Source organism: Eucyclogobius newberryi, unplaced genomic scaffold (assembly GCF_026437365.1).
Source record: "Eucyclogobius newberryi isolate DKJ021-1_F unplaced genomic scaffold, fEucNew1.0.hap1 SCAF_5, whole genome shotgun sequence".
Taxonomy (NCBI): domain Eukaryota; kingdom Metazoa; phylum Chordata; class Actinopteri; order Gobiiformes; family Gobiidae; genus Eucyclogobius; species Eucyclogobius newberryi.
The window spans coordinates 39,449,260-39,473,628 of record NW_027316167.1 but is presented as its reverse complement, the minus strand read 5'-3'; the positions used below and the strand labels follow the sequence as shown (position 1 = coordinate 39,473,628).

General features: G+C 44.2%; 1 protein-coding gene across 1 annotated transcript in view; it reads right to left on the bottom strand.

Moving 5' to 3' along the window:
* itga11a (integrin, alpha 11a) overlaps positions 1–24,369 on the bottom strand; it is a 115,932-nt gene that overhangs the window by 66,642 nt on the left and 24,921 nt on the right. The window contains exon 2 of the mRNA XM_072464896.1: positions 19,242–19,356. Coding sequence (XP_072320997.1) covers positions 19,242–19,356 — 115 coding nt within the window. The remainder of the gene's footprint in view (positions 1–19,241; positions 19,357–24,369) is intronic.

The following is a 24,369-nucleotide window of genomic DNA, read 5'->3' as shown; positions in this document are numbered from 1 at the left end:
ACATCACGCTGGGCCAGTTAAGACTGAAAAAATTGCGAGATTTAATAATTATGGTTTTACCCGTTTAATCGAGGGCCAAAACACCTATTGTGTGTTTGTCTTCGTGAGTCGAGATAAAATAAAATTGGATTATTGAAAGACAAAATGACAGGTTTGTAGTGAAAACAGAGGGTCAGACAGGAGCGTGAGCAGTTCAGGAGGCCAACCCCTCCCTCAGGCCTGCGTCCCAGAGGAGGACATCTGAAACGGGCACATGGCCAAAGCAGAGCATGCCTGACCTCCAGAGGGACACACGGGTCAGACATGTGTCACAAGAACATCAGCAGCTCATCTGGTGTTGTTGCAGAGGTCAGGGCCGCTACAGGAGACGTGTGTCACGTCAGGTGTGTTTGGTGGACACTCGTGAAGCAGGAATGTACATTTAAAAAAGGAAAAAGAAGTATTGAGTGAAAATCGGTCCGGGAGATAATCTTTTCAGTTCAGTTGTGAAAACTTGCTTTCCCCCCTCATCTTTCTTTTTCAAGAGTAAAATGAATTAAAAAAAGAAGCAACACATGAATTCTTTCCTCTTTTAACACACGAAAGACAATAATAAACCATGAATTAAATGTGAGGAACGCAAATCTTGTAAACATATTACTAATCACAGAGCAGCGTTGTGGTTTGGGTGAATCAAACCATCCCAAAACAAACATGGCGGAGCTGACGGCCGTACTTAGGAGAAATACCGACTATTACGTTTTTCAAAACCGCGCACACAATGGTGCTTTGTACATTTGTGGATAAGAAAGAGGACTGTGCTTTTATGAACACTGGATTTAACACAGTTTAGATGTTTCTGCTTTTTCCGCTGTGACACCAGCGTGGAGTATTTTTTTAACGTCCCGTCGGCTTTCGGTGAGAGACTTCCCAGATTGATTGATGTGACGGACTCAATTCAGAGACACAGATCATTCTGGAGTGAGCCAGGTTCGAGTAATCCTCTATTGTCCTCCAAATCCCTGGAGTTAAAACTTTAATAATTCAGGTTTAGAATTAAATATACAACTAATCCAGATCAAAGATTGTAAAGTAAAGGCCCCAACATCGTGAGTTTGAATCCAGCTCTCAATAATTTGCTGCATTTGTTGCATTCCCCAGTCTCATTCCCCTCTCACGCTGCTCTGTCCTGTCGAAGTCTGGTGTACTTTTCATGTAAGTCAAGTCATGCTTTGCTTGTTCATGTTTCTCTCTAAACGTTTAAAGATTCCACTGCACACATCCTTCTCCGGACACAATTTGGGTAATTTCACAGAGGTCAAAGGGCATCTCACAATTTACATTCATGCATATCCTTCAAGTATAAAGACTGCATTGAGCCAAGAACAGGCCCATTCACGTCAGTCTGGGGGGTACGAGCTGAGGGCCGACTTTTCCACCACACGTGAACTTCCAGCTCAACAGTGAAAACAAGCAGTGCTGAAATATAGGTATATAGATATTTTTCTTTTTGATACAATCTTCTACACGTATTATTAATAACAGAACACACCGTGTTCCAAATTATTATGCAAATTCAGTTTTAGTGTCATAAAGGTAATTTTTTTTGGTTTCTAGTAAAACTCTTGGATGGGATTGTGTGTCAGGGCTCTTTGAGTCAGTGAAATCCATCTCAGACTCCTGTGGCAATTAGTTTGCCAGGTCAAATTAATGGAAAAACTACTTAAGAAGGATGTTCCACATTATTAAGCAGAGCGCCATTTCCAAGCAGCATGGGAAAGAAAAAGGATCTCTAGTGATGAAAAGAGTGAAATAGTTCAATGCCTTGTACAAGGTATGAAAACCTTTGATATTTCACGAAAACCTCAGCGTGATCATTGTACTATTAGGAGATTTTTAGCTGATTCAGAGCAAACACAGATTTGTGCAGATGAAGGCTCAATGAGGAGGGTTTCTGCCAGACAAATACATCAGATTAAGAGAGCAGCTGCTAAAATGCCATTACAAAGCAGAAGACAGGTATTTGAAGATGCTGGAGCCTCTGGAGTCCAGAGAACATCAAGGTGTAGATCCCCCAGAGGCTGCAGTTCTGCACAAACCTTCTATTCCACCTTTAACTCCAGGGGCCCAGAAATACATGAAGACTCTTTTAATTCTTGTTCAATGATGAGTGCCGTGCAACGCTGGATGGTCCAGATGGATGGAGTGGTTGGTGGACGGCCACCATGTCCCAACAAGGCTGTGACATCAGCAAGGAGGAGGCGGAGTCATGTTTTGAGCCGCAATCATGGGGAGAGAGCTGGTCGGGCCCTTTAGGGCCCCTGAAGGTGTGAACATGACCTCTATAAAGTATGTGGAGATTCTGACTGACCACTTTCTTCAACGGTTCAAAAAGAAGATCCATGCTTTCTGTAACAAAATCATCTTCATGCAGCAAGGAACACCTCTGCATCACTGGCTGCTCTGGACATAAGAGAAGAGAAACTCATCCTCCTCCATCCTCTCCAATCCTCCCCCATCCTTCCCCGATCTAAACTTGGGCGTGTTACATGTACGGAGTGCTTCCTGGAGGATGGGCTTAAACAGGGAAGTGTGCTGCGGCACTCACCAGGCTGACTTGTCCTAGTGAGTCAGAGGGGAAGGATAGAGACTGTTCTCTTGGTAAATAATGCAGGAATCAATCAAAAAATCACTTTGGGCTCATATGAGGCACCAATAGCACTGTAAGAAGGTTAAAAACTCTGAAAAGTCGATTTTGTATGATATGGGCCCTTTAAAATGTAACTTGACCTGTTGGGATGTTTTGATTGAAATAGCTTTTGATTTTAGTAAATATGACCTTATGCTTCTAATTTAACAAATGACCATTTTCAGTTCTTTATAACAATAACATGGTTTAGAATAGTGTATTTTAAGTTTTTATTTTTGAAAAAAGTCATTGGGAGGTTTGTTCAATAACATTCGAATTGTCAGAATCAAATTCAGAATCAGAAGTTTTCTTGCCATTGTCAGTGAACAAAATTCACTGGCTAAGAACTTGCTTTGGTGATTCGGTGCAACATATAACAATGAGCAATAATAAAACAAAATATATCAAATAAGGCATGTTTTAAAGAAAAACAATTAAAATTTACTCAAAGATAAAAAATAGACCTATGTACACAAAATGTACAGATGAATTTACAGATGTAGTGCAGAAAATGACCGGTGCAGTGAGTGATTGATTAAATTGTTGTGGCGGGAGGATCTGGTCTGGATGGACTGTAGCCTCCTGCCTGAGGGGAGTGGCCTCCTGCCTGAGGGGAGGGGCTCAAATAGTCCGTGTCCAGGGTGAGAAGAGTCAGCTGTGATCTGACCTGCACGTCCCAGAGCCCTGGAGACGTACAGGTCCTGCAGAGACTCAAGTCTGCAGCTGATCACCTTCTCAGCAGAGCACACAATGTGCTATAGTCTCTGTTTGTCCCTGGCTGTGGCTCCAGCGCACCACACAATGATGGAGGAGGTGATGATGGACTCAATGATGGCCGTGTAGAACTGCACCATCTTCTGCACTGGCAGCTTGGCTTTCCTCAGCTGCTGCAGGAAGTACATCCTCTGCTGGGCCTTCTTGATGAGGGAGCTGATGGTGGCTCCTACTTGAGGTCCTGGTGATGGTGATGCAGAGGAAGCAGAAGGAATCTACGGTGGTGATGGGGGAGTCTGTGATGGTGAGGGGGGGCTGGGGGGCTGTGACTTTCCTGAAGTCCACGATCTCCACTGTCTTCTGGGCGTTGAGCTTCAGGTTGTTACCGCTGCACCAGGACACCAGCCGGTCCATCTCCCTCCTGTAGACAGACTCATCCCCGTCCCAGATGAGCCCGATGAGGGTGGTGTCGTCATGGTGATGAGGGTGGTGTCGTCCGCAAACTTGATCAGTTTTACAGAGTCGTGGCTGGATGTGCAGCAGTTTGTGTACAGGGAGAAGAGCAGGGCGGACTTCTAATCTAGATTACTTCAGATTACTTTAGGAGCATTAAAATAGTCCCTTTTCACTGTTATTTCCTTCTCTCCTGAATTCCGACCTCTGACGTCACACGCTGGAGTTATGTTGCCATGACTGCAAGACGTGAGGCCTCATGTGGACAGCGATTAGCCGCACTAAAATTACTGTTGTAAGGCGTCAAGCTCAGTAATTGCGTGTGCATCGTGGAGGTAAGTGGAGGTAAGTGGCCAATTTTCTTGTTGTTGCAGTAACGGTTGGTGTGAGGCTAATGTAGGTTGTCAGTTCAGACAAACGAACATGTGTCTAAAATGTGGATGAAAGTACTGTGTCCTGGTCAATACCACGTTGCTTAACATCTAATGTCAAATTATTCTGTCTTTTAATCTTCAAAATAATCCATCACCAACTGACCGCTTTGCTACTTATTAAACACGTGTTAATTGTTAGATTAATTTGTGTCAATAATTAAGAAACTTTTTAAATGCTTTGTATAGATATGCCTTTTTAGAAATTGTTCTCATTATGGTCATTTCTAAAAAGACATATCTGAACTCAACTTGTATGTTTTTGCAAATAAACCTTAAGACATGTTTCAACTGGTTCACTTTGTGGTTGATCGGGATGATTTGAAAGTGTCTTCATTGTCTTAAGTGAATTTTACCGGCTCATACGGCGTAACGTCAGACGGCACACGACGTTAAAAGCGCCGCTTTATTTTGTAAAAGCGTCAGAAAATACACCGCTCCTAAGTGGCGGAGTGTGATCACATTGGCTTTCCATATCAATCACCGAAGGCGCGAGCGCACATTTTTAAAGTACTTTTTATTAGTCCGGAGAATGCCAAAGCTACTCGTTTTTTCGCCTAGACGGCCCCCGTACCCCCGGACAAAATTATTTGGACGTGGTGTTTTCATATCTAAAAGCCTGCTGGACACAGAGCCAGGCCTTGAGCATGTGTGGCAGTGGCAGTATGGTCTGCGGGCAGACTATGCCACTTGGGGCAGTTCCTATTGGCTAATCGCTATGGCTGTTCACCAATAAAAATCGCTTCCGTTTGTCGTTCCTTCAATGACCTACGCACTTGCTGGGTTCTTGGGTGTTGCTCCACGTACCTCAGCTCTCCAGGTAGTTATCGTCCTCTGTTAATAAGATTTGATCATGTAGTTTTACTCGTAGTTTCTGTGGTTCGGTGCCGAGGCCTGTCACCTGGCGCCGCTTTTGGTTAACGCTCCGATGTGATCGCTGCAGACCCAAACTAACTTGTGGTGGTCTCGCCGTCATAGCCCCACAACGCGTGGTCCCGTGCAGTTAACGTGGTACGTCCTGAGCGGGAGACATTTGTCAGCAGCCTAGTGTTTGGGTTTGCTATAACCAAATCTCTTTCCAGATGTAATTAAGTAAATGAACTCTGGAGCTGCTGCGGGCGCTGGAGCCGTTGCCTTGGCCTCTGTTATCTATTATGGACCCGTCTCTGCCCTGTTTTTGTCCCGGTCCATGGATCTTTTTAAAGACTTGTATCTATGAATGAGCCGACATCAACGGAATACAAACTGAATATGAGCTTGTTATGTGAAACTATTTATTCAAATTAGTAGACTGTTTAATCAATTACATTTTTTTCATAGAGCTGGAATCTGCCTCTATGTAATCAAAAACCAACCTGTGTGTCCTTTAGGCCGCAGTTATTTTATTACTTGCTTTACGGATCCGCCGCACTTAGACAATACGATATAAATAAAATCAATTATTATAAAAAAATATTATAAAGTACTGCCGGCAAGGCAAAATAGCACTAAATGAAAAATAGGGTTTAGGGTTGGAGCGCGCCCGCTTGTTCAATATATTTCATTTAAAAATCCGTAAACCAAGTAATAAAATAACTGCGGCATTGGTTTACTTCTCTGGGTTAAAGCCCGGGGGCGTTGTTGGTTATTTTGTGTTTTTGATTTAGTTTCATTTGAAATGTATTTATATAATTTATATTACAACCCCGCTCATGCCACACATGGAGACACACTTCACTATTAAAAGAATCGGTCCAAGACGCTCCAAAGCAAGACACTGGAGGGGACCAGGGCCAGTGGAAACAGACAGAGACAGATCCCTGCTCTCATCTGGTATTTCAACATCATAAAATGTTACAATTGAATATACAGAACTATGGCTCTGGAATTGCTCACAGATTTGATAGTTACAACTGGAGCGAGAGGAGAGGAAATGTAGTTGGAAGAGTACATCACAGCTCACAACAGTCCATGTGGAAGTCTGTTTCCAGGTTGGAACCTTTTTTCAAGCTCATTTCAACTCCAGACGTCAGCACTTTCCACATTCTTGGTCATGAGAGGAGCTGCTGGAGTTCAGGTCAGGGTATGATTACTTCAATAACAACTCTTTTGTTATACTGCACTTGGATGGAGCAGAGCTCTTTAAATGGTTTTATTACTTAAGTAAAAATAGACCGACAGATACAGGAGCAAAAAACACTCACATGAAAAACGATTTCATTGCTTTGTAATTTTTTTTAAACTGTTTTCATTAGTATGTCTGTAGTTTGATCTAAGTCGACACAAACTATGAATGTGCTAAAGTAAACCCCTCAGTCCAGTTAACAATGTAGTGGAGTAGATACAGATACCTGATCTCAAATGTAGTAAAGTAAAAAACATCCACTGTAAAATGCACTTAATAAAGTACAGATACCTAAACATCTGTCTTGTACTGCATGTAACTTTCTGAACATGGCACATCTTCAGCATGATTCCACAGAAATACAAATGTGCCATACTGTTTAATAGTTTTTAAAGAAACAACATTTAATTGCAAATTAGCAGGAAGAGGCAGAATGATCTGCAGAAGCCCAGACTGGGACAAACTGGCAACGTTTTACCTCCAATGCTGCACGTTTTGGGCGTGGGACAAGCCCATCAGACCCAACCCATAGATATTTCAGAAAATAGAATACATCTTATGTTTGACTCATAATGTGAAATCTCATCATCCCATTGCAGTTCAGCCTGTTCTTTTATGACTCCACATGTGTCCGTCTGATCGCGTCTGCTGGACGTACGCTGACGATGCTGTGCTATATTCACAAAGGTGCTGTAGGATTGGACTATCGTCACTGCAGAAGAGTAAAAAACGACTGTGGCACTTTTCCAGACGGGTCAGACTTCTTGTGTTTGAACAGGACACGTGCAAAGAAAGTCTGTTATTCTTTTATGAGGCTGAAACAAGGCAGAGCTGAGATATGTCATTCTTCACAAGGTGTGTGTGTATGTGTGTGTGTCTGTGTGTGTGTGTCTGTGTGTGTGTATGTGTGTGTGTATGTGTGTGTGTGTCTGTGTGTGTGTATGTGTGTGTGTATGTGTGTGTGTCTGTGTGTGTGTGTGTGTGTGTGTGTGTGTGTGTCTGTGTGTGTGTGTGTGTGTGTGTGTATGTGTGTGTGTGTGTCTGTGTGTGTGTGTGTGTGTGTGTGTATGTGTCTGTGTGTGTGTGTGTGTGTCTGTGTGTGTATGTGTGTGTGTGTGTGTGTGTGTGTGTGTGTGTATGTGTCTGTGTGTGTGTGTGTCTGTGTGTGTTTGTGTGTGTGTGTGTGTTTGTGTGTGTGCGTGTGTCTGTGTGTGTGTGTGTGTGTGTCTGTGTGTGTGTGTGTGTGTCTGTGTGTGCGCGTGTGTCTGTGTGTGTGTGTGTATGTGTGTGTGTTTGTTTGTGTGTGTGTATGTGTGTGTCTGTGTGTGTGTGTGTGTCTGTGTGTGTGTGTGTGTGTGCTTTAATCACACTCTATGGTATTTTAATAGGAGCAATGTTTGGCCGACAACTATGTTTTCACTTTGAAGATGATGCAGTTGGATTCAAATGGTCGAATAACTAGCTATTTTATGAACATTTTCAAGCTATAATCAAAGAAATGTGTTAAATTGATGCTAAAATAGAGCAACAAAATAGACAGCATACACACACCACCATTTCAAGACTTTTTGAGCAGATGTTGTGATGCAGAGCGAGGCAGGGTTTAGGTTTCACCACACACAGACCTTTATGGGTTTAGGTTTCACCACACACAGACTTTTAAGGGTTTAGGTTTCACCACACACAGACCTTTATGGGTTTAGGTTTCACCACACACAGACCTTTATGGGTTTAGTTTCACCACACACAGACCTTTATGGGTTTAGGTTTCAGCACACACAGACCTTTATGGGTTTAGGTTTCACCACACACAGACCTTTATGGGTTTAGTTTCACCACACACAGACCTTTATGGGTTTAGTTTCACCACACACAGACCTTTATGGGTTTAGTTTCACCACACACAGACCTTTATGGGTTTAGTTTCACCACACACAGACCTTTATGGGTTTAGTTTCACCACACACAGACCTTTATGGGTTTAGGTTTCACCACACACAGACCTTTATGGGTTTAGGTTTCACCACACACAGACCTTTATGGGTTTAGTTTCACCACACACAGACCTTTATGGGTTTAGTTTCACCACACACAGACCTTTATGGGTTTAGTTTCACCACACACAGACCTTTATGGGTTTAGTTTCACCACACACAGACCTTTATGGGTTTAGGTTTCACCACACACAGACCTTTATGGGTTTAGTTTCACCACACACAGACCTTTATGGGTTTAGTTTCACCACACACAGACCTTTATGGGTTTAGTTTCACCACACACAGACCTTTATGGGTTTAGTTTCACCACACACAGACCTTTATGGGTTTAGTTTCACCACACACAGACCTTTATGGGTTTAGTTTCACCACACACAGACCTTTATACACACAAAATACTCTATTTGCTGATTGGAATTACATCAAATGTTCCATCTATTCACAAATGAATGGTGAAGCCAGTATCCCCCAAAAAGTATATCAAATGTTTATTCCATGATAATTATGCAATTTATTTCACCAATAAAATGTAAAATAAGATGTTTCGTGCCATCAGAATCTTACAGGAGCATCAGAAATGTACACTTAAGTCAGTTAGGATGTAATCATAAATTTAAAGGTGGTATATATAGCATATGTAACTTTTGCATTGAATGTTCCACTTTGATCCTTGGTAGACGGAAGGATTGGATCAGCGATGGCTTTCTGCTCTTTTCTTCTGTTAAGACTTTTGTTGTGGTGAGATGATGAGCCTGGTGAGCAGATCATGGACAATCATGACCCAGACAGACAAGATGGCAGAAGATCATCTCTATGCATTCCTTAGGCAATCTTTCTTTCTTCTTATCATTTTCTATTTTTTTACTATCACAGAATAACGTGAAACCATCATGTTAAAAAGTGAAACTGAAAAAATATATATATTAAAAAGGTAATACTGATCGATTTTATTTAAGCACCATGGGCAGCTCTACGCTGCCTATATATTTAAATTGGTCCGAAATATATTATTAAAATAAGCCGGAGCATGTGCAGAGGAGAAGAGAAGCTCTAACTGAGCATGTGCAGAGGAGAAGAGAAGCTCTAACTGAGCATGTGCAGAGGAGAAGAGAAGCTCTAGCTGAGCATGTGCAGAGGAGAAGAGAAGCTCTAACTGAGCATGTGCAGAGGAGAAGAGAAGCTCTAGCTGAGCATGTGCAGAGGAGAAGAGAAGCTCTAACTGAGCATGTGCAGAGGAGTAGAGAAGCTCTAACTGAGCATGTGCAGAGGAGAAGAGAAGCTCTAACTGAGCCTGTGCAGAGAAGAGAAGCTCTAACTGAGCATGTGCAGAGGAGAAGTGAAGCTCTAACTGAGCATGTGCAGAGGAGAAGAGAAGCTCTAACTGAGCATGTGCAGAGGAGAAGAGAAGCTCTAACTGAGCATGTGCAGAGGAGAAGAGAAGCTCTAACTGAGCATGTGCAGAGGAGAAGAGAAGCTCTAACTGAGCATGTGCAGAGGAGAAGAGAAGCTCTAACTGAGCATGTGCAGAGGAGAAGAGAAGCTCTAACTGAGCATGTGCAGAGGAGAAGAGAAGCTCTAACTGAGCATGTGCAGAGGAGAAGAGAAGCTCTAACTGAGCATGTGCAGAGGAGAAGAGAAGCTCTAACTGAGCATGTGCAGAGGAGAGGAGAAGCTCTAACTGAGCATGTGCAGAGGAGAAGAGAAGCTCTAACTGAGCATGTGCAGAGGAGAAAAGAAGCCCTAACTGAGCATGTGCAGAGGAGAAGAGAAGCTCTAACTGAGCATGTGCAGAGGAGAAGAGAAGCTCTAACTGAGCATGTGCAGAGGAGAAGCTCTAACTGAGCATGTGCAGAGAAGAAGAGAAGCTCTAACTGAGCATGTGCAGAGGAGAAGCTCTAACTGAGCATGTGCAGAGAAGAAGAGAAGCTCTAACTGAGCATGTGCAGAGGAGAAGAGAAGCAACAGTAGAGACAAGTTTTAACAAACAGAATTAAAAACAATCTTTTTGTAGCTGAGGCTTTGTTCACGTTTCTATTGAATATTGTAGTATTATTTCCGTTTGAAATACATTCTTTTAACTAAATAGAACAGTGAACATGACAGATGATGAATTGATCAGTGAAGTGAGTTTAGTCCATTCAGCATCATTCACTGGAATGGAAGTTTAGCTCCGTAGCAGGTTTTGCCTTTCATGTGGAGGCTGGGTTCAAAGCTTGCTGTTGCATCCTAGTGTTTTATTCATTTATAAGTTTGTTCCACTTTTGCATGCCAAAGTTATCCACTAAATATTGATGACACCCCGAGTCGGCTTTCCCATCCATAAAAGTCACTGTATGCTACTGTTGGGTGTGACAATGTCGACTACTACACTCTCTGTAGATTATATATGTGGCTGTAGGTTGAACTTTTTACAGCTGTTGGCAGGAGTCACCTGTCGCTCTCATCAGCTCACACGAACTGAACATGAGCTTTAGCAGGAGCCACTGTTACACAAATCTGTACAAATACAAAAGAGATGTGCCTCAGCTGAGCTCATTCTGACTGTGTGTGTGTGTGTGTGTTTGTGTGTGTGTGTGCCCATGTGTGTGTGTTTGTGTGTGTGTGTGCCCATGTGTGTGTGTGTGCCCATGTGTGTGTGTGTGCCCATGTGTGTGTGTGTGTGTGTGTGTGTGTGTGTGTGTGCCCATGTGTGTGTGTGTGTGTGTGTGCATAAGTAAGTAAGTAAGTAAGTAAGTAAATTTTATTTCTATAGCACCTTTCACAGACAGAGGTCACAAAGTGCTTCACAAAACACAGAATAAAACAATAAAAACACAAAAAAACTTACAGTGAACAATACATATACAACAATATACAGTAAAATCAGTCCGTAAAACAGGTGCATTTAAAAGGCTTGACTAAATAAAAAGGTTTTAATCTGACCCTTAAAAGCAGTAACTGAGTCCAGTGACCGTAGGGAGAATGGAAGATCGTTCCAGAGTTTGGGGGCAACTGCCTGGAAGGATCTGTCTCCTCTGGTCCCAAAACGGGTGCGAGGAACCAACAACAGTTTCTGATCCAAGGACCTTAGTGAGCGAGAGGGAGCGTACGGTTTAATCAGATCGCTGATGTACGATGGGACCTGACCATTTAAAGCTCTAAAAGTTAAAACAAGAATTTTAAACTGTATCTGGTAGGAGACCGGCTCCAGTGAAGGGCTTTAAGAATGGGTGAAATGTGGCCCTTCTATTTGTGCGGGTTAAGATCCTCGCTGCAGACTTCTGGACCAGCTGCAGACGAGAGAGTTCCTTCTTGTTAAGACAGGAAAACAAACTGTTACAATAGTCTAAACGTGAAGACACAAATGCATGAATTATAACTTCCAGGTCATTTTGAGACACCATTTTCCTGAGCTTAGAGATTTTCCTCAACTGAAAGAAACAGTTCCTCGTCAACAGCTTGGAGTGGTGCTCTAAAGACATGTCTTTGTCAAAGATAACACCCAAGTTTCTAAGACTTGGTTTAGCAGTCTGGCCTAAAACACCAAAGTACTGGTTTATCCCTGGAATGACATAATCAGGGGCAATAATCAGAGTTTCTGTTTTGTCAGCATTTAGCTGCAAGGAGTTTTGACTCAGCCATTGTTTTATTTGCACTAAACAACTGACCAAGGAGTTCAGCTTCTGGATCTCAGAAGGTTTAAAAGAGCAATAGAGCTGAATATCGTCAGCGAACAGGTGATAGGACACATCACTAAACTCTTTAATGATCATTCCCAGGGGAATTATATAAAGCAGAAATAGGACGGGACCCAAGACGGAGCCCTGAGGAACTCCACACAACAGATCAGCTGAGTCGGACATTATTTGGTTTGCAGCAACACTAAAGCTCAGACCGGATAAATATGAGGAAAACCAATGAAGAACTGACCCCGATAGTCCAATCAGGTCCCTCAGTCTGTTCAACAGGATATGATGGTCGACAGTGTCAAAGGTCAACCGTGCAGACAGATCCAACAGAACTAAAACCGTGCATTTCCCAGAATCAGCAGACATCATAATGTCACTGGACACTTTCAACAATGCGGTTCCCGTAGAATGATGTTTGCGGAAACCAGATTGAAAAGAGTCGTGAATGTTTGACTGATCAAGGAAATTTGACAATTGTTCAGAGACCACCTTCTCTAGGATCTTGGACATGAACGGGAGCTTTGATATGGGTCTGAAACTTTTGGGGTCTGTCGGGTCCAAATTTGTTTTTTTCAGTAAAGGCTCAACTATGGCATGTTTAAATGGACCAGGAAACACACCAGTAGAAAGAGAGAGATTTACCATTTTGGTCCCCCAGGGGCCAATAACATCAAACACTTTGAGGAAGAGCCTGGAGGGAAGGGCATCTGATGTACAAGAGGAGGGTTTCATCTTGGTCACCAGAGCTGAGATGTCTTCTAGAGTGACAGGCTTAAAAGAAGACCAGTTTTGGGAAACAGGCTCCACAGAAACAGGTTTATCAGACAATGGGAGTGGGATCTGGTCTTTGATCATCTTGATCTTATTGATAAAGAACCTGAGGAATTCATTGCTGTCAGCTTTGCAGGAAACAGGAGTCACTGCAGCTGAAGGACAAACAATAGAATTTATAGTGTCAAACAACACTTTGGGGTTATTCTTGTTGGATGTTATTAGCTGGCGGAAGTAATCAGATCTGTAACTTTCCATCATTTCATTGTAAGATGACACAAGATCTCTGAGGTGTGACCTATGGACCTCAAGACTGGAGGTTTTCCACAGACGCTCAGTTTTCCGACATAGTCTCTTTAGGTTTAGGATATCTTCATTTATCCAAGGACAAGCTTTTTTCTGTGATGACACAGTGGATTTTACAGGTGCCACCTGATCTAAAATGGATACACAGTGGCTGTTAAAGGAATTAATTAAACTGTCCACATAAAGACAATTCATAAACAAATGAGGATCAAATACAGCAGAAAATTGGACGGCTGTATTTGCAGTGATAATGCGCCTCTGAGACCTGATGTTTGAGGGCACAGGCTCAGGAGAAAAGTTCAATTCAAATAAAACACAGCTATGATCGTTCATATGGACATCCTCCACACAGAGGTGACAACACTCAGGCCAAGTGAAAACACCAGGTCTAAAGTGTGTCCCTTTTGGTGAGTGGAACCTGAAACATGCTGCTCAAAGTTAAATGTTTCGGTCAAGGTTAAAAGATCCTTTGCAAGGCATGATGAGCCATCGACCCAAATGTTAAAATCCCCAAGAATTAAAACATTTTCCAGCTTTATAATAGAAGATAAATAGTCACTAAAGTCCTTTAAAAAGACAGCAGCAGGACCAGGGGGCCAGTAGACTAAAACACAGTAAAAAGGACTTGAAGAACCAACCTTAATCATCTGTGATTCAAAGGAAGTGAAAGTGTGTGAGTCGATGACTTTACACATGTAACGGTCCTGGGACACAACTGCCAGACCTCCTCCACGTGATGGTCCTGGGACACAACTGCCAGACCTCCTCCACGTCGACCAGGGCGAGGCATCGCTGAAACGGAGCAGCCAGGTGGGCAGAGTTCATTTAGATGAATAAACTCACCCTCTCTCTGCCATGTCTCCGTAAGACACATGAAATCAAGGTTTTGTCTTGTAAAAAGTTCATTCAAGGAAAACGCTTTGTTGGCAATTGAACGGGCATCAACAAGCCGAGCCGGACCATGGATGACGTCACGTCCATCGGTTCAGCTGAGCGCAGCGGGACCTGTCGAAGGCACACGTTACGGTCATGTGATTCCCATCTGTTTCGCCGGTAAGCCGACGAAAACAAGGAAGCGGACGGTGGACCCCAGCGCTCATAATTCCAGCGGCGCGCGGGCTCCAGGAAAACAGCCGCCACATCCCGCGCAGGCTCCAGGACCGGTGCGGCCCCAATGGCCCGTGCAGGCAGCAGGAAAACAGCCGCGATGACACGGGCAGGCTCCGGGAAAGCAGCCGCGATGGCCCGTGCAGGCAGCGGGAAAGCAGCCGCAATGACACGGGCAGGTGGCGAAGACGGCGACGGTGAACAGCCGCAAACATGGAGGAGCGGGACCAGGCGCAAGCACCGAGCACGTCTCCCAAAGCCCAGGCTCGTGTGCTCCGAACACAAGGCTCGTCTGCGCTTGACTTGCACACCAGACCTTGTGCCTCGTCTCCTCTGCTTCCTCCTTTTCCCCGGGCCTCGGGACAGCAGCAAAACGTCAGGTGAGTTGGGTGGACAAACAAGCGGTGGCGGAAAGGCTTGTTTGTACCTGTCCCAAGTGTCGAAAAGCGACTCCATCGTCGCTTTGATGTGGAAAAGTGCGCCACGGTCATAAACCCGCACAGCAGACACACAACAGACTAATGTCTGGGCTGATAAAACTGCATACGATGTAACGATCGTCACAAATAAGCGGCATAACAGGAGTCGAGCAGTGGCGTGGCCGAACACAGGCGCCATCTTGGTCATCTGGCATGTATGTTCGTGTGTGTATGTGTTCGTGTGTTCGTGTGTGCGTGTGTGTGTCTGTGTGTTCGTGTGTGCGTGTGCGTGCGTGTGTGTGTGTTCGTGTGTGCGTGCGTGCGTGTGTGTGTGTGTTCGTGTGTGCGTGTGCGTGCGTGTGTGTGTGTGTTGTGTGCTTTAAAACCTACTTCATCTGACCAACATATCATATTTCAGCATTATGTAACAGTTCGGTGTCTAAAAAACTGTGAGAAAATACAACAAGAGACTAATGTTGCACAAAATCAGCAAAATAAAAGGAAAACTATTGACAGAAAACAGAAAAACAAAACAAGACAACGTCGACTCGATACGATTCGACACGACTCGACACGATATGTCCGTGTCACATAGAGAACACACACTCCTGTCAAACCACACATCAAATCCAGTGGTGACCAATTAGAAAAAGTGGGTCACCAGAGAAAAGGTTTGAGAACTGTATGTAAATAATCATTGAATTGATCATGAGAAAGATATCGCACATGGGCCATAAAGCAACAAGCAGGACAACAATAAGTCTGCCATTTCCGACCAGTGCAAGCAGGAGAACACAAGAGCGTACAACCGTTGTTGGATCAGGGAGGCCATCGAGACCTGGAAATGCTCACACCAGACTGTGAATCATAATTATGGGCCACAACAACTGTCTCACACCTGGAATACAGTTCTGAAGGAGTCACAGACACACACACACACACACACACACACACACACATACACACGTGTAGATAGTATGTTCCAGGACTTCAAGCCTATGAGTGTGAAACTTGCCAAAAGGAACCATAGAAAAATGAGGGCTACAAGTGTGGGATTACCCAGAGTACACTGGGCCCTTTGTGTGGTGAGCAGTGGCCTTTGAGGGGAACCACCTCACAGCTTCTTCTGACCAGCATCAGGGAGCCGCATCCAGCTGCTTACACCAGGGTTACTGCAGTGTAGTAGCAGTAGCAGTAGTAGTAGTAGTAGTAGTAGTAGCAGTAGCAGCAGTAGTAGTAGCACTAGCAGTAGTGGTAGCAGTAGTAGCAGTAGTTGTAGTAGTAGTAGTAGTATTAGTAGTAGTAGCAGTAGTAGTAGTAGTAGCAGTAGTAGTAGTAGCAGTAGTAGTAATAGTATTAGTAGTAATAGTAGTAGTAGTAGTAGTTGTAGCAGTAGCAGTAGTAGTAGTAGTAGTAGTAGTAGTAGTAGTAGTAGCAGTAGCAGCAGTAGTAGTAGTACTAGCAGTAGTGGTAGCAGTAGTAGCAGTAGTTGTAGTAGTAGTAGTAGTAGTAGTAGTAGTAGCAGTAGTAGCAGTAGTAGTAATAGTATTAGTAGTAGTAGTAGTAGTAGTAGTAGTAGTAGTAGTAGCAGTAGCAGAATTTAGTTTTAACATCTAAATATATGAAGTGTGTACATCTACATTATATAACAAGAATAGTCTTATATAATTGCACTAGAGAAACTTCCAGTTTATCCTCAGCTTTTTCCATTGATCTAACTTCTCTGCAAAGCCTCAACACCACGTGTTAACGTTTGAATGTGATGCACTGGGTCTGGATGATGTTAGAATATGCACTGGAAATATAATGTTTTGGTTCTTGAGTGTTGTTCATCGATAAACAGGAAACAGCTGTAACTAAAATGTGCTAGCTTTGTTTAGCGGTGTTTTCCGAGGAGATATTAATTTCTGTTGGCTGCTTTTAACCGACTTTTTTCACCTGCGTCTGTGTTCTCTCTTATCCAATCATTAAGTGTTCCGGGAGCTAAAGCGAGCCAGACTGTTTGGAAGCTAGTACTTCTCAGAGTCCGCTTTGGATCACTAAAACCAGTATGGTTCACTGGAGACAGTGGAGGCACTTTTGGGCCATTAAAATCCACTTCAAATGAACCAGTGTAAACATGGCTTGACACTCCCTTTGTGGGCTCCCACTATCTGCCATGAGAAAGCAGTCGAGAGACCGCTTTATTTGCCACTCAAGTTTTGAAATGCTCTGAAAAAGGACTTTGCTGTGTCTTTGAAATATTGAATATCCTATTTAGAAGAAATTGAAGAAATAGTGAATATACGTAATAATTTATTCATTTTGTCATCAATATTTCTCTCATAACATAAATAAGTCAAACTAATCTATTTCACTGAAGCCTTTGCAACACTCCCACAGTAGCACAGCTGGATATGAACAGGAGGATACACGAGGCTGCCAACACAGGACTGACATTCACATAATGATATCCAGATAAAAAATAAAAGGTTAAAGAAATATGCTGAAGCCAATCTGTATTGGCTTGGCTCAACAGTGAAAACGATTGTCAATAAGACGCTTTCTAGTGCCAGTAATTTCCCTCACCTAGGCAGTATAGTAACACCAGATGGAGGCGCGGAGCTGGACATTCAACACTGATTATCCAAAGCAAGAGCAGCCTACAATCATTTGTAAAACATACGGAAATCGTCCCAATACACAAATGGAACAAAACTCAAAATGTGTACCAGCTGTGTCATGTCAGTCCGGCTCTATGGCTCAGAACACTGACCAAAACCAGAAGATGACCAATAAAAACTATCCAACTTCCACACCAAATGTCAGATCTCAGAAGGTAAGCAGGGATGGGCGTGATTAGTACTTGGATGTGACACCGCAGGAATGCCAGGTACCACAGGGGGGCGGTAGTGCAAGCTGTCATTGTGTCCTTGCCTCCCGTGTCCATGTATGCTGGTGCATGAAAGAGAGTGTGAGTCTGTGGTCTCTGTTGTCCAATCATCTTGCTTTGGCCCTTTCGCAGTATTAGCCCCTCCTTAGCTAAAGAGAACCAAAGCGAGCCAAACTGCGCTGGAAGCTAGTGCCACTCGCAGCCACTTAAGACGGAATCAATCCACTCCAAAGTGAACCAGTCGAAACGTGGCTTGAGAATCTTTTGCCTAGGCCCCTAACAAAGACCTCCTCAACAAATGACACAACTATGGCATAGACTGTATAAGGTGATGGACCTGGTTGAATCCTGTTCTAAGAAAGGATGGAAGGGGCATGTTCTAAGAAAGGATGGAAGGGACGTGTTATAAGAAATGTTGGAATTGACGTGTTCTAAGAAAGAATGGAAGGGACGTGTTCTAAGAAAGGATGGAAGGGACGTGTTCTAGGAAAGGATGGAAGGGACGTGTTCTAGGAAAGGATGGAAGGAGCGTGTTCTAAGAAAGGATGGAAGGGACGTGTTCTAAGAAAGAATGGAAGGGACGTGTTCTAGGAAAGGATGGAAGGGGCGTGTTCTAAGAAAGATGGGAGGAACGTATTCTAAGAAAGGATGGAAGGGAAGTGTTCTAAGAAAGAATGGAAGGGACGTGTTCTAGGAAAGGATGGAAGGGAGGTGTTCTAAGAAAGGATGGAAAGGACGTGTTCTAAGAAAGGATGGAAGGGATGTGTTCTAAGAAAGGATGGAAGGGGCGTGTTCTAAGAAAGCATGGAAGGGACGTGTTCTAAGAAAGGATGGAAAGGACGTGTTCTAAGAAAGGATGGAAGGGACGTGTTGTTGTTGTTGTTGTTGTTTTATGGCGGTTGGCATCCGAGTGTTGCATTACCGCCAGACTTTATTCCTCAGACGTTTCGTAGTCCTCAGACTCTGTCGTAGTCCGTAAAAGTACTCCTCCCATTGCTTTGGCGTTACAAAGCCCATGAGGTCATGATGTGTTTTTGTGAAGGGACGTGTTCTAAGAAAGGATGGAAGGGACGTGTTCTAAGAAAGGATGGAAGAGACGTGTTCTAAGACCGGATGGAAGGAAGTGTTCTAAGAACGGATGGAAGGACAGGTTCTAAACAAGGATGGAAGGGGCGTGTTCTAAGTAGGGATGGAAGGCACATGGTCTAATAAAGGATGGAAAGGACGTGTTCTAGGAAAGGATGGAAGGGACGTGTTCTAAGAAAGATGGAAGGAACGTGTTCTAAGAAAGGATGGAAGGGACGTGTCTAGGAAAGGATGGAAGGGACGTGTTCTAAGAAAGGATGGAAGGGACGTGTTCTAATAAAGGATGGAAAGGACGTGTTCTAAGAAAGGATGGAACGGACGTGTTCTAAGAAAGGATGGAAGGGACGTGTTCTAAGTAAGAATGGAAGGGACTTGTTCTAAGAAAGGATGGAAGGGAAGTGTTCTAAGAAAGGATGGAAGAGATGTGTTCTAAGAAAGGATGGAAGGGACGTGTTCTAAGAAAGGATGGAAAGGACCGACAGGAGTGGAGAGACTTTCTTGCTCTCCTACATGACAAAAACGTAACAAGCAGTTCATCTCTCCTGCTCCAAAATCATAAAGCTATGAACTTGTATGCACCAAGAGCGTCCATCGACTGTCCATCCAAGAGAACAGGACATGTATTTGGATTGTAAAGGTGCTCACCACTTCTCTCCGCCCGCGGCCATGTGCTGCTGGACCGTGTACCCAAACTGAGCCTGTTTGGGACCTTTGATGATCCGGGGATTCTTAGTGTCGATGTTGTAGCAGTCACAGAAACCTACAAAAGAAAACATTTTGCAAATTTAGTTAGATACTTAGATATGTTCTATGTACGGACAAAGGATCATGTGGATTTGTGCTTCATACAACAAAGTCAAACTGACCAGCAGAAGGAGATATCGATGCTCTGATGCTACAAATCTAATTTTATTACACATTATTCTGAGATTGTAGACGTCTCAACATCAGTGTGACAGTTTTCAGGTTAAAAATAACCTGAAAACTGGAATAGAAGTAAAAATCAAATGGCAAAACTCAGCCAATTCTTCTAAAAAAAAAGAAGAATATTTTGCATTCAGTGTTTTTTATCCTGCACAAATGATAGACGACAAACTGAAACTGGAGAGATCAGAATTACTTGAAACTAGAGATCGACCATATGTTTTTTTTTTCATGGCTGATGCCGATTTCTTTTCCAGAGAAACCGACGGACGACAAGCTCTGCCGATATTTTTTGGGTTGAAGTGCAGGGCCGATTCTGTTTCCGATAAATTACTTCATTTAAATTGACAACAAACGCCCGGTTTTATGATCCACTGGATGAGAGAGCAGTGTAGTCACATTCTGTGGCCACTCGATCAAATAATGCGCAGGAATAAAGCGTTATACACATTCTTTGAACAGAATTCTTTGGGCAAAACATTATATACACCATCTACCAGTTTATCTCTACTTCAACCTCTTCTGATGGTACAAAAGTTATTCTGATCAATATTGAAGATTTGAGCGATGTATAAAATGAGCAGCAGCGGTGCAGAGGAGGAGGACAAAAGAATCTGCATTTTCTAAATACTTTTGCTCTTATCAGTAAATGTGTTTGATTTGGAGACGGGAGCTGGACTTAAACATGTTCCCAGAGAAGGCTTTGCACTTTGTCCTCCTCCTCCTCCTCCTCCTCCTCCTCCTCCTCCTCCTCCTCCTCCTCCTCCTCCTCTTCCTCAGATCATTATTTGTATTGTGAAATGTATGAGAAAAGGTTTCGATACTTTCATTATTGATATATTGATATTTCGTTATTGATTTGCCCATCACGAACCTCCTCCTTTCTGTTTGTTTTTTCCTCCCTCCTTTTTCTTAATTTCTTTTCCCATCTTCCTTTCTACTCCTCTATCTCTTACCCCTTTCTTTTCCTCATTTCTCTTCATCTCCCTACCTTATCTTCCTCTTCCTTTCTCCTCCTTTCTTTTCCTCCTTCCTCCCCATTTCTCCTCTGATTTTTCTTCCTTGCTGCCCTTTTCTCTTCTTTTCCCCTTCTTTCTCTTGTTCCTTGCTCCCTCTTTCGCTTCCTCTTGTTTCTCCATCTTCTTTCTCTTCCTCCTTGCTCTCCTTTCCCCTCTTCCTTTCTTTTCCATTTTCCTGCCTTCTTCCTCTTTTCTCTTTCCTCCTGCTTTCGCTTTCTCTTTCTCTTCCTCCTCCTACTTTCACTTCCTTCTTGCTCTTCCTTTCCCCCTCCTCCTCTTCCCCCCACACTTCCTCTCCCTCTTCTCCCTCCCCATCCCTCTCTCCTCTCCTCTCTCCGCTCGCTCTCACATAAATCTACAGTGAGATGAAGCCTGACCTGTCGTCTAGGGACACGTACAAAATGGCCGCCGCGAGACCTGATCAAAGCCCCTGAGTTTTCCCTCTCGTGCCCTAAACTTTCACTCCTCCACCTCCGAGAGCGTTCCAGGAGCTGCTCCAGGAGCTGCAGGAGGAACCGCGCCTCCTGCTTTCAATTAAAATACCGATCACGGCCTTTTTCCGAAAGTGTCTCAAAGTCACACGTTCACAGTGAAATGAAAAGTGACAGCGGCGTTTGGAGTTTCTAAGATTGATGAGAGGCGAGCAGGTTTTTCCCATGATGACTGAAGTTATGGCCTGGTTCAGCTCTTTTTTCATTTCATAATCCATATATTTAGTTGAGCAGGTGTAGGTTTTCTCATTATCACGTCACCAAAGAAGTGCACTTGATTTTCTGCTCCTAAAGCCAAGGTCTGAGGCAGGTTTCTGCGAGGAAGAGAAATGACGGCTTAAGGATATAAAAATAAACTGAAACTTGATGATAAAGTAAGAATAATGATGATGTTGCTCTGTTAAAGTTCAAACACATGAGTTAAAACGATACAGTGCGTTGTGTTTCAAGATGATTCCGATCATTGAGATTATTCAGGTCATAATAATAATAATAATCAAGAGCTAGAACAAAATATCAGAATTAAAGGCAACGACCATGAGTATTTCAGTTCAAAAGATTCTCCACAGAAGCAAAACTGTGCATAAAGTGCTTTTTGATCGACTGTTTGTGCAACGACATCATTACGTTTTCATTCCGAAGGTGTGATTTCATAAAGCTCGTCCATGTCGTTTGTGATGTTTCTTCTCACAATAATTGTAACTAAATGAATTGTCACTAATCATTACATTACCGGTACTTTAAAATATTAGTACTATTGATCAAGTACTAGTAAAAAGTCAATGTTGAACCAATTATTCAAGAGAAAAAAAAGTATTTGGAAAAACTACTTTAGTACCGAGCACCAGTTTCTTCTTCAGATTCTGGAATTAAAAGGAAAAAAATGTCATATTATCGACATAAAGCTTCTGTCTCTTGGTTTTACTCGGAGTGAGAAGAGAAACAACACTTTTACTCCAGTTAGAGACATTATAAACAGTACAATATACAACTCAAGCGCCAAAATACATATAATCCAGACTAAATGACCTGTGGTTTGTCCTGAGATGACCTTCACGTTCCCTGGTCAAAGTCAGAATAAGAACTGGACATGGCGCATGAAGCGGTCAGTAAAGTCCTCACATCCATCAGTGTCACTGGCATCGAGACAATCCTGAGCTGCACTTTTAAAACTGCATTCAAACATTTGTTTTTTTTTACATTTGCATACATTTCAAATGTATTTACAATACAAGATTGTAAATTAGATAGTAATATATAAACAGAATTAATACATGAGATTAAATAAGATCTTGATTTGTTAAAATGTGAGTGATTCTGAATAGATTTATTCAGCCCTGTACAGAGCCGAGTACTGCACAGAGCCGAGTACTGCACAGAGCCGAGTACTGCACAGAGCCGAGTACTGCACAGAGCCGAGTACTGCACAGAGCCGAGTACTGCACTGAGCCGAGTACTGCACAGAGCCGAGTACTGCACAGAGCCGAGTACTGCACAGAGCCGAGTACTGCACAGAGCCGAGTACTGCACTGAGCCGAGTACTGCACAGAGCCGAGTACTGCACAGAGCCGAGTACTGCACAGAGCCGAGTACTGCACTGAGCCGAGTACTGCACAGAGCCGAGTACTGCACAGAGCCGAGTACTGCACAGAGCCGAGTACTGCACTGAGCCGAGTACTGCACAGAGCCGAGTACTGCACTGAGCCGAGTACTGCACAGAGCCGAGTACTGCACAGAGCCGAGTACTGCACTGAGCCGAGTACTGCACAGAGCCGAGTACTGCACAGAGCCGAGTACTGCACAGAGCCGAGTACTGCACAGAGCCGAGTACTGCACAGAGCCGAGTACTGCACTGAGCCGAGTACTGCACAGAGCCGAGTACTGCACTGAGCCGAGTACTGCACAGAGCCGAGTACTGCACAGAGCCGAGTACTGCACTGAGCCGAGTACTGCACAGAGCCGAGTACTGCACTGAGCCGAGTACTGCACAGAGCCGAGTACTGCACAGAGCCGAGTACTGCACAGAGCCGAGTACTGCACAGAGCCGAGTACTGCACAGAGCCGAGTACTGCACAGAGCCGAGTACTGCACTGAGCCGAGTACTGCACAGAGCCGAGTACTGCACAGAGCCGAGTACTGCACAGAGCCGAGTACTGCACTGAGCCGAGTACTGCACAGAGCCGAGTACTGCACAGAGCCGAGTACTGCACAGAGCCGAGTACTGCACAGAGCCGAGTACTGCACTGAGCCGAGTACTGCACAGAGCCGAGTACTGCACTGAGCCGAGTACTGCACAGAGCCGAGTACTGCACAGAGCCGAGTACTGCACAGAGCCGAGTACTGCACAGAGCCGAGTACTGCACTGAGCCGAGTACTGCACAGAGCCGAGTACTGCACAGAGCCGAGTACTGCACAGAGCCGAGTACTGCACAGAGCCGAGTACTGCACTGAGCCAAGTACTGCACAGAGCCGAGTACTGCACTGAGCCGAGTACTGCACAGAGCCGAGTACTGCACAGAGCCGAGTACTGCACTGAGCCGAGTACTGCACAGAGCCGAGTACTGCACAGAGCCGAGTACTGCACAGAGCCGAGTACTGCACAGAGCCGAGTACTGCACAGAGCCGAGTACTGCACTGAGCCGAGTACTGCACAGAGCCGAGTACTGCACTGAGCCGAGTACTGCACAGAGCCGAGTACTGCACAGAGCCGAGTACTGCACTGAGCCGAGTACTGCACAGAGCCGAGTACTGCACAGAGCCGAGTACTGCACAGAGCCGAGTACTGCACAGAGCCGAGTACTGCACTGAGCCGAGTACTGCACTGAGCCGAGTACTGCACTGGGCCGAGTACTGCACAGAGCCGAGTACTGCACAGAGCCGAGTACTGCACAGAGCCGAGTACTGCACAGAGCCGAGTACTGCACTGAGCCGAGTACTGCACTGAGCCGAGTACTGTACAGAGCCGAGTACTACACAGAGCCGAGTACTGCACTGAGCCGAGTCCTGCACTGAGCCGAGTACTGCACTGAGCCGAGTACTGCACAGAGCCAAGTACTGCACAGAGCCGAGTACTGCAATGAGCTCAGTACTGTACTGCACTGAGACGAGTACTGCAAAGAGCTCAGTAGTGTACTGCACTGAGCCGAGTACTGTACTGAGCCGAGTACTGCACTGAGCCGAGTGGCTCCCTCCCTTGCCTCACATTGAGGAGACTGAGAGTTCGACTGCAGCATTAGCATGTTAGCATGTTAGCATGTTTGCATGTTAGCATGTTAGCATGTTAGCATGTTAGCATGTTAGCATGTTAGCATGTTTCTCTCTGTCTGGGTGGGTTTCCAC